This window comes from Peromyscus californicus, unplaced genomic scaffold (assembly GCF_007827085.1).
Source record: "Peromyscus californicus insignis strain IS unplaced genomic scaffold, ASM782708v3 Scaffold_5__1_contigs__length_169319896, whole genome shotgun sequence".
NCBI classification, from domain to species: Eukaryota; Metazoa; Chordata; class Mammalia; order Rodentia; family Cricetidae; genus Peromyscus; species Peromyscus californicus.
In genome coordinates, this window is record NW_026294573.1 from 119934662 (window position 1) to 119952753 (window position 18092).

Sequence of the window (18092 nt, forward strand, 5' to 3'; positions counted from 1 at the left end):
TTTCAGCTCACTGTCTTCTCTATATAGCATCCTAAGAAAAAAACGTTCAAGCAGCCTTTTATAGGACATGTGGTGGAGCTGATTGGTAGATGCTGCCACTGTTGAGCACAGTTCTATTTTCTTTTCTTTCTTAGAAAGTGTGAGTGTTTCCTGTCCAGTTGATGTCAGGTTTTCTGCCTGGCCTGCTTCCACTAAGGATGCTACATGTATTCATGGTTGTGCTTCTCTTTTGTTTGTTTGTTTTTGTGAGAAGAAACTCCACCCTTCCCTAGGACCCAAATGACCAAACCTGTGGAACTTATTTAAACTTGATCCACAGCTTAGAGCAAAGCCATCACAGTAATACGCAGACTTCATGTACATCAAATAAAATTGAAAGTTAAAAATTGTGGGGGTGTGTGTTAGACAACATCATCATGGTATCAGATCTCAAAGAAAGCAAAGACCTAACAACATAAAATCAGTTGGAGCTATCACTTCTTTCTTCTACAATTATAAGCAAAACAAACACCTTGTATTTCAATAAATTTAAAATTTTATTTTAAAGTAACAAGTTTTATAACCTTTGCATAAATCATTTGTTTAATACTAATGGTTTGTAAGCAGTTACGTTTCTTAAATGAGGAATATGTGTTCACAGTGAGAACTTGGCAGATCTTGCCTTAATGGGGGGTAAGTAGACCACTTAGAGTTCAATTTGACTGTTGGGTAGTTTTGTATAGAACTTGTTAATTCATGCTTGCAGATACTCATGCAGTATTTACTCTGCAGCAGGTTCTGTTCTATGTATGAACAGTATTAAGAAAGAGAGCTGGACATGTTTGTACACACCTGTAATCGTAGGTGAAAGGTAGAGCAAAAGGAGCGGGCTTCAAAGCCAACCATATCAAAATAAAACAAAAGAGAAAGAACCAGATTTGATGTCTCATATTAAGTCAATTTGCAGTCTACTGAAGGCCAAAACCAAACAAGTGAGTTGTAGAAGGAGAAAATTGCAAAATATTTGACACTACCAGGAATTGCCTCACTCATGTATGACTTAAAGGGTGGTACCCGGTAAAGTCAAGGGGTAGGGGAATTAAGGAAGAAAGTGTTTGGCTACAGAGTTCAGAAGAATTTTGGTAAAGACAAAATCAGAAGGGTGAGATGGAATTCTTAACATGACTCATTTTCTCAAAAAGTTATGCACACATTTAATTTTATGCATCAAATTGTGTCATTTTAAATTCATTTTAATGTTAATGTAATAGATTTTTCTGAAGGGAAGAGAGAAATAGTGACCAAATCCTGTCATTAATTAAAAATAAACTATAAATTGAATTGATTAGTTGAGAAGTTCTAAGTATATGACTGAATTTGCTGCAGTATGTGGATCTGCACTTGATGGAAGAAGCTGACCGTTTATGGCCTGCAGGTTTGGAAGCAGATTGCAAGGACGTCTCGACCTGAGTTTGTTACTGACAGAACATTATATCATCGTGCTCTCTAAAGTAGACAATGATTGATTTACTAAATGACCCAACTTGAAAATTAATTTTGTGTAAATTAATTAATGAAAATACATTTTGCTTTAATTGAGTAATTGACAAAAACACAAGATTTAAGCTGCAGTGCTTAGAAGTCTTGTCAAACAGGCAATATCACACTTAAAATGTAAGATTCAAACAGTAATTAATTTTACTAGATTAGTAATAAAATGTACTTGATATGGATAACAGTGAATTTAAGAATAATTTTTATGAGCATCACGTAAGTTACTTTATTCCCTATGCTGTATATCTTTGTAGATGGAGATAGAGTACAAAGCAAAACGTTTATTAGACATAATTTATTAAACTTGATTATGTACAACTGATATTTGTAGGTAGGAATTTTAAATCTGTGTATGATAGTTTGTGATTTCTATTATTACAGTAGTTATAGATGGGCCTTAACAGTAGCAATATGAAAATCACTGTGCTCTGTAAAGCTTTTAGATATTATTTTCTAAATATTTTCTTATAAATTCTTTGAATATTAAAAGTACATACTCAAAGATCCCCTTCTAATGATAGTAAGCTATCAATTAATTGAATATTTTGTTGTTTCTATATAAGTATAAATGTAATGGTCATATACATAAGAAAAAATTGCATATTAATTTGAAACCTGAACATTTTGGAGTCCCCCCCCCCTTTTTTTTTTTTTTTTTTTTTAGAATGCTATGTCTGAATACAGAGTATATTCTTATGTCTTATAAAGAATATAGCCTTTGCAATCTATGTCATGAAAAATAACCTCCTGGAAAAGCTTTCAATCCTATACCACACATTGTATCCAACAAACTGGCGAGCTATTGGCAATTTACTAGACCTATGCCCACTTCTTTATTTAGAAAATAGAGTCAGCGGCTACCTAATGTAGTAAAGCAGGCTGAGTTAATGCATATGAAATGCTTCCCTTACATTTAGTACTGAAAACTCAGTATTATCTACTAAGATTTATTTTGTAATCACTGGGCTCTCTAAATATTCACCTTAATATTGTTGAATTGGCAACTTATTAACTATGCAAAATATACTTTCATAGATAATGCTTTCTTTAATTGATTTTTTTCTTCTTTTTTTTTAGGTCACTTTTCACATAGAGCCATATAGCAATCGAGATGATCAAAACATGTATAAAAATGTCAAATATATTATAGACAAGTGAGTTTTTTCAATGTTCATAGTTATACTGTATGATTTGGTGATAACCACTGTTACAAGTACATTGAAGTAATAACTGAGAGTTGGTTTATGATCTGTCATTTCTGATAAGTTTACCACAAAGTAAGCTGAAGAACATTCTCAGGTTTTTTACAGTTCAGTTTTTGCATGAATAAAGGTTGCTACTTTAGCTATTTTTTTTTATATTTTAAAGGCTACTTATTTCCTTCCATGCTCATTTTACATTTCTGTTTTTAAAATCTTGTGAGTATACACTTTTGTCTTTTTTTTTTTTTTTTTTTTTTTTTTTTTTTTTTTGGTTTTTCGAGACAGGGTTTCTCTGTGTAGCTTTGCGCCTTTCCTGGGACTCACTTGGTAGCCCAGGCTGGCCTCGAACTCACAGAGATCCACCTGGCTCTGCCTCCCAAGTGCTGGGATTAAAGGCGTGCGCCACCACCGCCCGGCCTACACTTTTGTCTTTTAAAGAAAGGTTCAGACGAAATGTGAACTAATTTCATAGCAGTGTTTGCATATCTGTCATCACTTGTTTCTAGAATGACTAAAATAAAGAATTTTGTAATTAGTTTCATTCTGATGAAGTATTTTAATGATAAGATTCTCTGAGGTATTTCATTTTACAAAGAATCATGTCAGCAACAAATAGACACCTGCCACTGATAAGATAAACTGGTTTTTCTGTTTTTGTAGCTCATAATGGACTTTTATGATTTTAGCCTCCATTTGTTAACTTTGGCATGAGATAATTAACCTCCTGTTTGGTAGTATACCAGTGTCTTATAATGTACAATATTAAAAGTATGTTTGCATTAGTATTACTATTCTTACATAACTGACTAACTGAAGATTGGAAACGATGTGCTTAAGCTTCACGAATCATTTTCAGTTTCAGTGCAATTTTATTCTGACATATTCTGAGTGTTCGTCTCACTTTTCAATGTGTCTCTGTTGTAGATATGGAAGCCATCCAGCCTTTTATAGATACAAGACAAGGACCGGGCATTCTCTGCCTATGTTTTATGTCTATGATTCCTATATCACGAAGCCTAAAGTGTGGGCCAATCTGTTAACACCTTCAGGATCTCGGAGTGTTCGCAGTTCTCCTTATGATGGATTGTTTATTGCACTTTTAGTAGAAGAAAAGCATAAATATGATATTCTTCAAAGTGGATTTGATGGAATTTACACATACTTTGCTACGAATGGTTTTACATATGGCTCATCACATCAGAATTGGGCTAACCTGAAATCATTTTGTGATAAGAACAACTTGATATTTATCCCAAGTGTAGGCCCAGGATACATAGATACAAGCATCCGTCCATGGAACACTCAGAACACTAGAAACCGCATCAACGGGAAGTATTATGAAGTTGGTCTAAGTGCTGCACTCCAGACTCACCCCAGTTTAATTTCCATCACCTCTTTCAATGAGTGGCATGAAGGAACTCAAATTGAAAAGGCTGTCCCCAAAAGAACCACTAACACAGTGTACCTGGATTACCGGCCTCATAAGCCAAGCTACTATCTAGAACTAACACGAAAGTGGTCTGAGAAATACAGTAAGGAAAGAATGACATATTCATTGGATCAACAGCTGCCTGCCTTGTAATGTCTCACTTAGAGTCTATCAAATCGTCTAGCTTCAGTAAACGCCTTGTGTTTTATGTTATGGAGAGAAAACTATCAAAAATCAATGAGCACTTGCTACTGTTACCTTTATCAATTATTTCATTTTTATTCTTTAAAAAAATTATATTATTTGTCCTACAATGGACAGTACTGTACAAAGAAAACATTTGATGAGAAAAGTCATGTTGGTAACATTCCTGATTGCATAATTTTCTGAATTTCTGACTGCAATTGAAGTTTTAATGGAATTGCCTTTAGGTTTTTGTTTCACAGTAGAGAAAATGCTTGCATTACATAAACCATCTAACGCACAAGTCAGCTGTACTTGTATTCTGGGTCCAAAGACATAGGAGTGCGTACGTGTCAGGTACATCTGACAACAAAAATACAGACCTACCTTCAGGTGGTGGTGGCTCACACCTTTAATCCCAGCACTCTGGAGGCAGAGGCAAACGGATCTCTGAGTTCGAGGCCAGCGTGATCTACAGAGCGAGTACCAGAACAGGCTCCAAAGCTACACAGAGAAACCCTGTTGTGAAAAGCCAGAAAAAAAAGAAAAAAAAAATACAGACCTAAGGACAATAGACAGATGTGCTTCATTTCTGAACACTTCAGTGACTCGGAAATTTGTATCCAGTTTCTGGCTGGCTTCCCCGGTGATCAAATTCACTTCTCAAGTTTCTTGTGAACACAGACTTGTTTAAATTACAGGCTATTCTATTGTATTTTTTTAGTCTCACTGTTCACCGTGTTCTGTTAAAGACGGGCTTTGTGCACAGCATCTGTAGTGTCATCATTTGAAGACTCACGTGCCCACGGTACAGAGTGCCTTTGTGTGTGTAATGCCCATGGTTCGCTCTGCTGAATTAAAGACTAGGAACCTTAGGAGGAAGCTTGGTAAATGTTAGTGACTGTTTCTCAGCTATGAGGAAACCGTTGTTTCTCAGTCAGAAGGTTTACTGTGTTCACATACTCTGTTTTGAGGGCATTTTGTCAGTCTTTCTAGGTCTCGTTTTCTTATTCATATCTTAAAATTTAATGTTCACCAGAGACTACTGAACTAAGAAAGGATAATGTTAATATTAGAATTGTTTTCCTTTTAATTTAATTTTATTGTAAATAATAGAGAAAATTTACTTACCACTTCAAAACTAGAGATAGATCCAAAATTATTTTTAAAGTAACACCATGTTTTTTGAGTTATGTGCTCATATGAAAGTCTTACACTTTTACGTTGTCTATTGGGTTAAAAAGAAATTGTCAGTGATCCATAGCTGTCATACGGTTACAAATTGATAACTTTTATGCTAAAAATAAATTATTTTAAAAATGAAAAATAGTAAAAACCTGCTGAATTAAATATTTATAATTGTAATAGAAAAAAACAGCTAGTCTACCTAGTTTTACACAAGTGTTATTTCTTAGTTCTACTGAGAGAGTGAGTCAGTTGAGTCATGTTAACAAGTACTGCACACCCAATCTCCAGAGGATAAAGACATTCAGAAACAGATTGGTTCTGGAAGTTATCATAGAATACATAGCAGAGAGGAGACATTTTTCGGGGGAGGGAGACTGATGGGCGAGTAAAATGCTTTCTCTGTAAGCATGAGGCCCTGCATCTGCACACCCAGAGCACATGAAGATGAGCTCGCCAGCAGACGTGTTCTTCCACTGCTCCTGCAGAGAGCTGGACAGTGTCCACAGGAACGAGCCCCAAAGTATTTAAGCCAGCAGCAAGCAAGAGCCTGTATCAAAAATGGTGGGAGGAAGGAGCAACACACTCCATGGAGCCACTCCATGTCACATTTAGTCCCACAGTTACTTATGAATGTTTGCAGACACACAGAGAAATGTTTTAAACTTATTTTTTAAATAATGCTTTTGGAATAAACTCTTTGAAGAGTTATAGTAACCTTATGTATAAAATTAAAAATTTCTATTGATAGAGAATTATTAGGCCATAGAAAATTATGAGAATAATCTGATATTTTCCAGGATAAATTCTAAGAATAATAATATAGTAATATTTAATATTACCAAGTTTCTCCATTGGAATAAATAGAAATAAAACCTGCAGGTTTTTTGCTACTACATTAGAAATGAATAATCAATACATAATATTGTATAGCGTATGTTGTTTTCTTCATTCCTTATGTTGCATTTTATATTTGAATCTGCCATGACAGAAAATGAATTTTATGAAACAATTCTGAGATTAAGGGAAAGTACAAAACTAAGGCCAAACAATTGTCAGTAAGAGTTCAATTCCCACTCCAGACAGCTTGCTCTAGCTCCTGCTGTTGCCGGTCCATCTCCACCTATCGATAGCACTCAGTCAGAATTTAATTTAAAATTAAATTCTCAACAGAATCACTCTAACAAATGACTGAAGTATCTTTTCATAAAACTTATTAGTTGACAATTATATAAATAAACAGAGTCACCCCTCTGGTTTCCGCAACCAAATATTCAACCAACTAAGATCAGAAATACTCTGTGAGAAGAAAAAATCCATTTGTATATAACAACCATGTTCAGGGTGTTTTATTTATGTAAGCCATACAGTATAATCACAATTTACATTATTCTATGTATTATAAATAAGCTGAGGGCATTAGGTGTGTACCTGAGGATCGTTCTAGGGTATATTCAAGTACTGTTCCACTTTTTCAAAGGACCTGAGCATTTTCAGCCATTTTATCTCTGGATCATGGAGCCAGTTCCACACTAGTTCTGAGGGACAGCTATATTAGCAGTTATTGCTAACGCTTGTTAGAGTAAGGCCTTCAGAGCATCTTCCCCCCCCCAGATGTTCCTTAGGTCTACCTCTGCTGTCTGACTGGAAACGCAGCTGGGATTGCAGTGATTACAAGTAAATTTAATCAAATGATCCAGTTTTTACTTTAAAAAATCTGAATGTTTGAAATCAGTCAACTTAAAGATATGATATGTGTAATGTTTGGATTATAACATTATAAATCTTCTTTTATAAGGTATTTGTTTTTGTGAATTAGCCCATCTAATTGTTTAAATTGTAAAAAAGAACCAGGTCTATTTCTGCTTTTAAGGAATAATTGTAAAAGGCTGCTCTTATTAATGTTTATCTGAGTTGTATATTTACTTGTTTACTTTCTTTTATTTATGTGTATAATTTGGAAGATGATTTGTAATATGTTAATTTTTTAATAAAAACATAAATGAAAAATAAATAATGTTCTTAACTGAAAATCTGTAACTTATCTGTTTTATTTAATTTCTTATTAATGTAGGAAAGATAATATTTCCTCAGTATGAGATGGAGTACTTACAAGTTAGGCATATTTAACTTTGCTTCATATTCACATAATTGCCAAATTTTGTCTAATTGTGGAGATGTGACTTTTTAAATTTTAAAAATTTTAGAATTTTATCATAAAATTTAAAAAATTTATTACAAAATTTAAATTTTTAAGTTTCATTACAAAATGTTTAAATTTTATTACAAAATTTAATTTTTTGCATTTTTACAAAATTTTAAAAACTTAAGTTTTAAAATTGTATTGCAAAATTTAAAAATTCTGTAATTTTTTGCTTCAGTCTAATTATACATTGCCTCTGATGAAAACTAATCTAAAATAGTGAAGTAACAGGCCTCTAAAGAATGAACACACCTATAGCCATAGGCTTTGTAAACTGGTGACAGCTACTCATTTTAATAATAGTGACTTTACAATCTCTGTAAGAGCATGCCTTTAATCCCAGCATTGGGAGGCAGAGGTAGGCGAATCTCTGTGAGTTCAAGGCCAGCCTGGGCTACAGAGTGAGTTCCAGGAAAGGCGCCAAAGCTACACAAAGAAACCCTGTCTCAAAAAACCAAACAGAAACTGTCAAAATATGGTAACTGTAGTAAATCAACTTGCTTTCTTAATTTCTGTTTCAGATAATTCAGTACTGCCATGTAGAAACAGTGCTGGTTTTGTATGTTAACATCATGCCCCACAACTGTGCTGGACTTATGTATTCCAGCAGTTCTGGGTAGAGTTAGCAGGAAAAGAGTCACCTCTGTATCATTCCATGTGCCCATGGTGGCAGTGTAATTTTCAATTTGTATATGCTTTTGTTCCTCTTGACTCATGTGCTAGATGAGACTACCTTACTATGTTTAATAAATACAGAGATGTTGGGGTATTTTAATTAACAGGCATTTGAGTCTCATTATGTAGAAAAGCACCATTTTACTTAAAGCCAGCAAAAATGTATTTATATAAGTACTATTTTAGAATAAAATTACTTAAGTACAGGCAAAAGGTCTTCATGGTTTAGCACATTCTTTTGAAAGAAAAATGTACTCCAAATTAAATTTAAAACCACTTTGCTGTATAGCTACTTAAAGTCTAAATATTACTCTTGAGCTTAATCTATTTTTTTTAATCCTTAAGAATGCAGGCTCTGTTTTCATTCACTACTTTATAGAGACTCAGCTTTAGGCAAATCAGTGAGCTAAGCCCTGTTGTTCTAATCCACCAATGAAAGGAGGAGCATTTTTCAACATAACTGAGGATTTTGTTGTTATATAATTACTATTTAAATTATGATACAAAGATAAAAGCAAGTCATGACTTTAAAACTTACTAAAATCAATATATAATGGCATTTGCCAAGTGCATGTTCAGATTTTATTTTAAAATATAAAATAAACTTCAGGTTGCACAGATTACATAAAGCTAGTATAATTCAACTATAAAGTTAAATGGCCTTTAGAAAATGCTTTGAAACAAATACCTCATGATTCAAAGCAAGGATTGCCATGGGATGATAATGCTCATATTTCAATGTATATTATGTATTCTGTAACACATCATATGTGTATATCTGTTGCTTTTGAAGCAAATAAGTGAAAACTCTAAGAAAAGATCATAAATTAGTGGTTGTAGATTCTTCAATAACAATGACTAGACTAGCACTGAGTAATTGTCTAGGTTTCCAGTATCTGTCATCATCATCCTTTTGTTGAGCGAGTCTTAAATTCAATTAGAGACCTGTTGGTTACCACCTCGGTATGTGTGCCACTAATGCATGCTTAAGATTATTGTGCGCGCACACACACACACACACACACACACACACACACACACACACACACACATCAATACATAGTACTCACCAGTTCCCAAAGATTGATCACTTAAAGTGATAATTTAGCCATAGCAATAGAAGAAAAGTGCAGAATTCAAGAAGGGTTCTGCATTTATTTTAGCCTGCCCAAGTGCTAACCTGATGTACTTTCAGAAATTAAAACAAATTAGCTAGGTTTATATATCTCATCAGTCTCTAATTTTCTAATATTCCTCATAATTTTGATTTGGGAAGTTAGTTTTAAGTTTTTATTCACCTGAGGATCATGTGGCATGGTTTTGCTACATGTTGTTTATATACAACATGCAATATAATATAGACTATTTTTGAAGTCTTGCAAGGTGATAAACAAGACATACACATTTTATTTTGGCCCCACTTTTGCAACCTACTTGGAATCTTTCATCACCAGTCGCTTCCTGCCCACAACTTTACCTGTCTTTCTTTCTTAGTCTTAGCCTACCTGGATTTTTTTTTCAACACTCTTTGTTTTAGAAACATGTCAATGATTCATTACAATGCATAGGACATGGCTGTCTGCTCTCAGGAACAGAAAAATAATAGGAAGATGCATTTTGAATTCAATATAAAAAGTCAGCTCTATTGTAATACGATGTTAATTGATGGTCACAAAATTTCTTCTAAACTTGGATAGCCAGTATGAAAAATGTGATTCATGCATTGAACAATTTTTATAGCTATAGGAGAAATTATCAAGAATGATGTGAGTACCTTGTTAATAGAGAATTTCTTCTGAATCAAGTCTTCATGTGTGTATGTGTGTATCTATCTATCTATCTATCTATCTATCTATCTATCTATCTATCTATCTATTATATGTGTGTGTGTGTATGCATGCTCATGTACAAGTAGAGGCACATATAATTGTATGTGTGCATGTGTTGGCCAGAGGTCAATGTCAAGTGTCTTCCCCCATACCTTACTGGTCCAAGAAAGGACTACCACTCAACCAAGAGCTCATTAATTCAGCAAGACTAGCTGGATAGCAAACACTAGGAGTCCTCCTTATATCCACCTCACCAGCATTTACAGGTACAGATACAACCACATCTGGCTTTTTACAAGGTTCTGGGGAATGGAGCAATCATTTTACCAATCAATCCATCTACCTGGGCCCTTGAGGATTTTCATGATGATACTGTAACATAAAATTTGTTTCAAATAAAACTAAGTAATATATTATTCACAATAATGCATACATCATTAAAGATGGCAAATGATAGATTGCAGATAGGTAAGTAGATGATGTAGATATTAGATGATGATGATAAGTAGTGGAGTGCTCATTGATAATGTGATAACTCAAACACTTGTCCCGGGATTTTGAGTTCGGTAGTGAATGTGACACTGGCCCTATGCTTTCAATATGGTTACAGTTTTGTTTTGTTTTTAATCAGGAAAGTATTATGTTCTAGTTCATACAGGCTTCTTTTGATTACTTATGATTGTATCAGAATATTCATAATTAATCGAGATGAAGAGCAAGCAGGACAAATATATACTAGTTCCACAAAGGAAAATGAACTTAGATGTAGTGCTTAGTACTGTAGGAACATGAAGTTTGATGTATTTAGACTGTTATACTTCAAATAGTTTACACTTGCTGAATGGACCTCTTAGCTGGAACTCGTCCTTTGTCTGGATTTGTCAGGAAGCCACCATATGGACTCAGAACTGGATGCTTTTCTAACTTTTTAATATGAGGAGAATGAACTGGATATCTTTTGAGACTTGTTTAATGCTAAATCATTTTATTGCTATTGATACAAAAAGTGGAATGGGAGGTGGACATTATTCCTATAAACTGTCCTAAAATCCATTAGGGCTAACTTCAGTGACAGCTCAGTTGGTAAAGGATTTGCTGCCTTACAAGCATGAGGATCTGAGTTGGAACACTAGAACCCGAGTAAAAAGAAGCTGTGCATGATGATACACATTTGAATTCCCAGTGCCAGGGAGGCAGGGACTTACTTGAAGAGTTCCAAGCTAGTGAGAGATTCTCAAAAACTATGTCGATGGCGTTAGAGGAATGACAGATGAGGTTGTCCACTGGCCTCTACATGAAAGTACATGCATGTACCCACATACAAAAGCATACTTGCACAAACAAATGTTCCCTACCCATATATACTTATAAAGTAATTTTAGTAAATTAATAATAAATTCAGTAATATCATACCAAGTGAGAATCACACATCTAATTCACTAGGAAATTATTTCTCTAATCTCTAGCTCTTAAATACTATTGTTGTGGTTATTAAATATGTTAACAAAAATAGAAGATCTAAAACCTCCCAGAACATGACATTCTTCAATAAATGTTGCTATTATCATTTTAAAGCACATATTTTTGAATGGCTGAGCAGATGAATGACTTCTGATTTGCAATGGAAAACTGCATAACAATAAAATAAGCTGAGATGAGCATCGTGGAACATGCCTGTCATCCATCCAAGCAGTGAGTTGAGAGGTAAAATGATTATATGTTCAGGTTATCTTCACCTATGCAAAATGTTCAGGGCCAACCTGGCTGTGTTAAGACCTTTACAAACAAACCAATATCAAACCAATAAGACACACAATAATATGGATGAATGATAGGTGTTTGCAAAGTGAAAAAATTCTATACACCAAATGTTTTTTTTTATTTATATGACCTTTAAAATGACAAGCTATATTTAGAATACCAAGTGTTATAGAAATACAGTAGGTGATCACAAAGGCTATTGGGATGGATGATGTCTCAGTGTGTCAGTGCTAAAGTTTTTAATATCTTTTTATTTTTGTTGAAAATTTTATTTTTCATAAAAATATATTCTGATTATTACTTTCCTCTCTACTAGCTCCTCCTGGACCCTCTCCACCTCCCTACACACCCAGTTCCATTCCCTTTCTCTACTCTCTCTTTAAAAATAAACAAAACAAAGCAAAAAACAAGAAGCACACAGACAAAAACTCACAAAAAGGGAAACCAAGATATACCAGCAAAATACCCATAAGACAAAAATCATCCTGAGTGAGGTAACCCAGACTCAGAAAGACAAATATGGTATGTACTCACTCATAGAAGGACACTAGATATGGAACAAGTCCAGATATGACTGGACTGCTACTCACATCACCAGGGAGGCTACCTGGAAAATAGGACCCCAAGAAAGACACGGGAATCGCCCAATGACGGAGAAATGGAATGAGATCTACATGAACAGCCTGGACATGAGTGGGGTAATGAAGGGCGAGGGTCGAGGGAAAGAGAGCTTGGGGGAGCAGGAGATCCCAGCTGGATCAACAACAGAGAGGGAGAACAAGGAATAGGAGACCATGGTAAATGAAGACCACATGAGAATAGGAAGAAGCAAAGTGCTAGAGAGGCCCACAGAAATACACAAAGACACCCCCACAATAGACTGCTGGCAATGGTCGAGAGACAGTCCGAACTGACCTACTCTGGTGATGGGATGGCCAAACACCCTAATTGTCGTGCTAGAAACCCCATCCAATGACTGAGGGATATGGATGCAGAGATCCATGGCTAGGCCCCTGGTGGAGATCCGGGAGTCCAATTAGCGAGAAAGAGGAGGGTTTATATGAGCGAGAATTGTTGTGACCAAGGTTGGATAAAGCTCAGGGACAAATAGTCAAACAATTGGAAACACATGAACTATGAACCATTGGCTTAGGGGCCCCCAACTGGATCAGGTCCTCTGAGTGGGTGAGACAGTTGATTGGCCTGATCTGTTTGGGAGGCATCCAGGCAGTGAGACCGGGTCCTGTGCTCATTGCATGAGTTGGCTGTTTGAAACCTGGGGCTTATGCAGGGTCTCTTGGCTCGGCCTAGGACTGGACCTGCCTGGACTGAGTCTACCAGGTTGATCTCAGTCCTCGGGGGAGGCTTTACCCTGGAGGAGGTGGGAATGGGGGGCAAGCTGGGAGGAAGGGGAAGGGGGTAGGCAGGGGGAGAACAAGGGAATCCATGACTGATATGTAGAACTGAATTGTATTGTAAAATAAAATAAAAAAGTAACAAAAAATGCTTAAACAAAGAAAAATGAGACAGAAAATCCACAAAAATATTCATTCAGTTTGTTTTCTGTTGGCCAACAACTATTGGATATTAGGGTTACCATGAAGTATGGTTAGTATACCCAGTGAGATCCCATTGGAGAAAGCTAACTGTCCTTTGCAAACTCGTATCAGTTGCAGGAAGCTTCTTAGTGAGGAAGGTGAGCTCTTGTCTACCCGCCCCCAGCACTGGGGACCTTCTAGCTTGAACTTGAGCAGGCCCTGTGCATGCTGCTACTGGTTATGCGAGTTCATATGTGCATGAGACCTTTTGCATCTTGAAGAACTGTTTCTTTCAAACAATCCATCCCCTCTGGCTCCTACAGTCTTTCTTCCTCCTCTTCTGCATAGTTCCCTGAACCCTGAGGGGAGGTGTAGCTAGAGTTTTCCTGCCTGGCCCACAGTCAGGATAAATCTCTGCCAGCCACCAGTCCCACAACCATCAGACCCAACCAAGTAAACACAGAAACTTATATTGGTTACAAACTATATGGCCGTGGCAGGCTTCTTGCTAACTGTTCTTACAGCTTAAATTAATCCATTTCCATTAATCTATACCTTGCCACATGGCTTGTGGCTTACCGGCATCTTCACATGTGGCTTGTCATGGTGGCGGCTGGCAGTGTCTCCCCCACCCAGCTTCCTGTTCTCTCAATTCTCCTCTCTGTTAGTCCCACCTATACTTCCTGCCTGGCCACTGACCAATCAGTGATTTATTCATTGACCAATCAGCAACACATTTGACATACAGACCATCCCACAGCACTGGGAGGGGTTTAATGGAGATATCCCATTTAGTTCTGAGTTCCAAAATCTCTCACTCTCTGAACATTGTCCACTTGTGGGTCTCTGTGTTAGTTCCCATCAGTTGCAAGAGGAAGCTTCTATAATGATGGATTTGCAATGCACTGATCTTTGGGTATGTATTAGAATGTCACCAGTAGTTATTGTATTGATGTGTTTCTTTAACGGAACAATCGTACTAGTTTTCTCCCTAGGACCCTGCCCATTCAATCTCAAGTTCTTGGCCTTGCCAGCACGATCAGACATGGGTTATATCCCTTGGGGTGGGCCTTATATCCAATCAGAGAGTCATTGGTTACTCCCACAATATTTACACCAGCATGCTTTATAGACAGGTCAGCATTGTAGATCACAGGGTTGGTTGCTGGGCTGATCATTGCCTTTCCCTTCTGATAACATGCAGAGACCTTCCAGCATTATGAAAGCTCACCAGTAGTGATGAAACTTCCAGGTCACTATCAGCTTGAATTCTCAATGTTCTACAAGTCAAGTATGTAGTGACTTATAGGACTTACCATCAAGATGTAGGAGTAACCAATAGCATTAGCAATAGTTTGTTATGTTTGGGGGCTTATGGGACCTCCCTAGCCAGCAGCTTCAAAAGAGGTAACTTATTCCTGGCACCAAGCCTGGATTTGTAAGCCTCTGATGACTAGTAAGGTCATTGCCCCCCCCCCATTATAAGATGACCCCATTTTAGTTGCTTTTTATGTGTATATATAAGTATTTTAAAAGCTTCTAATGTAGTAGATTTCCATATGACATTTTGGTAGTTAGTGTTAAGTATCTCTCCCACTATTCCTTCCTTCCCATCACCCCCATCAATTTTACCTTCCCTGATCCATTATTCCTCTTTTACATTATGTACCATTGAAGATCAAAGCTAACACCAACAAATGAAAGAAAACGTAATATTTATCTTTCTGGCTCTGGGTATCTCAGAATGTTTGTTTCCATTCAAACTGATGATTCAAAATTTTGTCTTTCTCTTAAGAGCTGAATAATATTCTATTACTTAAAATCTACTTATCAGTTGAAGGACATCTAGGTTGTTTCTATGAATAGTGCAACAATGAACATGGATTTGAGTATATTCCCAAAAATGGTATAGCTGTATTCTGTGGTAAATATATTTCCATACTTTTTAAGATATTTCTACACTGACTTCCATAATGGTATGCAATTTTCCACATCCACCAGAAGTCAGCGAGTGTTCTCTTTGTCCCAAATCCATGTCAACATTTGTTGTCATTTGGGCTTTTTTTGTTGTTGTTGTTGTGTTTTGTTTTGCTTTGCTTTAATTTTTTGTTTTGTTTTGGTTTTTGTCTTAGAAAATTTGGCCTTGGAGCTGGAGAGATGGCTCAGCGGTTAAGAGCACTGACTGCTCTCCCAGAGGTCGTGAGTTCAATTCCCAGCAACCACATGGTGGCTCACAACCATCTGTAATGAGATCTGGTGCCCTCTTCTGGCCTGCAGAGATACATGCAGGCAGAACACTGTATACATAATAAATAAACAAATCTTAAAAAAAAAAAAAAAAAAGAAAAATTGGCCTTAAGGTTAAAGTTAAATCTGATTTAAGGTTAAACCTTAAAGTAGTTTTAATTTTTATTTCTGTATGTTTAAGGATGCTGGACATTTAAAGTGTTTTTGACTATTTGTATTTCTTTCGAGAACTGTCTGTTGAGTTCCATGCCCAAATTTTTAGTTGAGTTGCTTTTTCTTGATGTTTGATTTTTTTAGTTCTTGTCATATTCTAGATACTATCTCTTTATCAACTGTATAACTAGTAAAGATTGTATAGATGTAATGGTCTTATTAAATAAGAAGCACAGAGCCAAATGCAGAGTTAAAAACCCAAGAGGCCAGTGCAGTAGCTAAGAGCTGAGACTAAAACCACCTTCTTATTACCCACTGCCACTGCTGTCCTTCCCCTGAGAAAAAGGACCTACTTCCTGTGTGTCTGTCTTTTTATTGACTTTCTGTTCTGCCTTCTCATTAGTTATAAACCCAACCACATGACCTCCTCGTCACTGCCTGTCTATACAGACCTCCAGGTCTCTATGATTGGTATTGAGATTAAAGGCATGTGTCTCAAGCTGGCTATGTCCTTGAACACACAGACTCTGCCTGCCATGTGATTGGATTAAGGGCATGTGCTACCACTGCCAGACTTCTGCTATAGCTTGCTATTAGCTCTGACCCCTAGGCAAATTTATTTATTAACATACAAATAAAAATCACATTTCAGCACAAATCAAATATCACCATAAGATTGTTTCCCAATATGTGGGCCTAATCTTATCTTGAGTGATGGCACTACTTGCTGTACAAAAACTTTGTAGTTTCATAAGTTCCCACTAACTGATTTTTGGTCTAAATGCCTGCAGTATTGAGGTCCTGTTCAGAAAGTCCTTAACTTTGTCAATAAGTTCAATCAAATTCCTTACTTTCTTTTTTATTAGCTTCTGTAAAGAATATAGCCAATGTGTAGATTGATTTTGGCAGAATAGCCATTTCTATGATATTAGCCCTGCCATCCATCCCATGAACATGGGAGATTTTTTTCAATTTCTGGTATCTCCTTCAATCTATTTCTTCAATGACTTACATTTTTCATTGTACAAATCTTTCACTTCCTTGGTTATATCTATTCCATAGTATCATTTGAGATTGTTTTAAGTGGTATTGTTTCCTTGATTTCTTTTTTGTTATATGCATCACTAATATATTGTGAGGCTATGATGCTTGTGTTCTAATTCTGCATCCTACTAATATGATGAAGGCTTTTATTGACTTGAGTAGTTTCCTGGTGGTGTCTTTAGGGTACATTAGTGGGATAGCACATCATTTGCAAATAAAGATGTTTTGCTTTTTCCTTTCCTGTTTTATCCCCTCCAATCCTTCACTTTGCTTATTGATCTAGCAAAGACATCAAGTACTAAGTTGAACAAGACAGAGGTGATGTGGGGTGAACATTCTTACTTTATTACTGATTTCAGTGGAGATGCACTGACGTTTTCTACATTTAAAATAATGTTGGCTGTGGTCTTCCTTTACAATGTCTTTATTATGTTGAAATATTACTCCTGTTTCTAGAACTTTGATCATGAATGGGTGTTGAATTTTTTCTTTTTTCTTTTTCTTAAAATTTTTTCAAGACAGGATTTCTCTGTATAGCCCTGGCTGTACTAGAACTCTCTCTGTAGACCAGACTGGCCTTGAACTCACAAAGACACAGAAAGATCCACCTTCCTCTGCCTCCTGAGTGCTGAAATTAAATGCATGGGCCACCACCATCTGGATTTTTCAAAGGCCTATTCTGTATCTAATGAGTTCATCATGTAGTTTCTGCCTATTGGTCTATTTATATGATGGATGATATTTATTCATTTATGTATGTTAAACTGTCCCTGCATCACTGGGTTCAAGTTGACTTGATCATTGTGAATAATATTCATTTTTAAAATTTTTTTACTTTTATTAAAAATAGATTCTTTTCTCATAAATACATCCCAACCATAGTTCCCACTCCCTCCACTCCTTCCAAGCTTCCCTCACCTCTCCTCTCCCCTAGATCTACTCCCCCTTCATTTCTTCTTCAGAAAAAAAGAAGGCATCTAAGAGACCACAGAAAACAGGACAAATCAAGATACAATAAGACAAGGCAAAAGCCCTCATATGGAAACTATACAAGGCAACCCCAAAGAAGGAAACGAGTCTCCAGAGCCGGCAAAGGAGTCAAAGAAACAT

At 36.1% G+C, this 18092-nt stretch overlaps 1 protein-coding gene across 4 annotated transcripts in view; it reads left to right on the top strand.

The window, feature by feature from the left end:
* Nucleotides 1-7545, top strand: part of Manea (mannosidase endo-alpha) — a 30197-nt gene extending 22652 nt beyond the window's left edge. For 2 of the 4 annotated variants that reach the window (XM_052717371.1, XM_052717372.1), the window contains 2 exons: nt 2611-2687; nt 3660-7545. In XM_052717371.1, the coding sequence (XP_052573331.1) occupies nt 2611-2687; nt 3660-4317 (735 nt within the window). In that variant the 3' untranslated portion in view covers nt 4318-7545. The remainder of the gene's footprint in view (nt 1-2610; nt 2688-3659) is intronic. The other 2 variants (XM_052717368.1, XM_052717369.1) reach the window with 1 other exon arrangement.
* Nucleotides 7546-18092: the final 10547 nt, after the last annotated feature.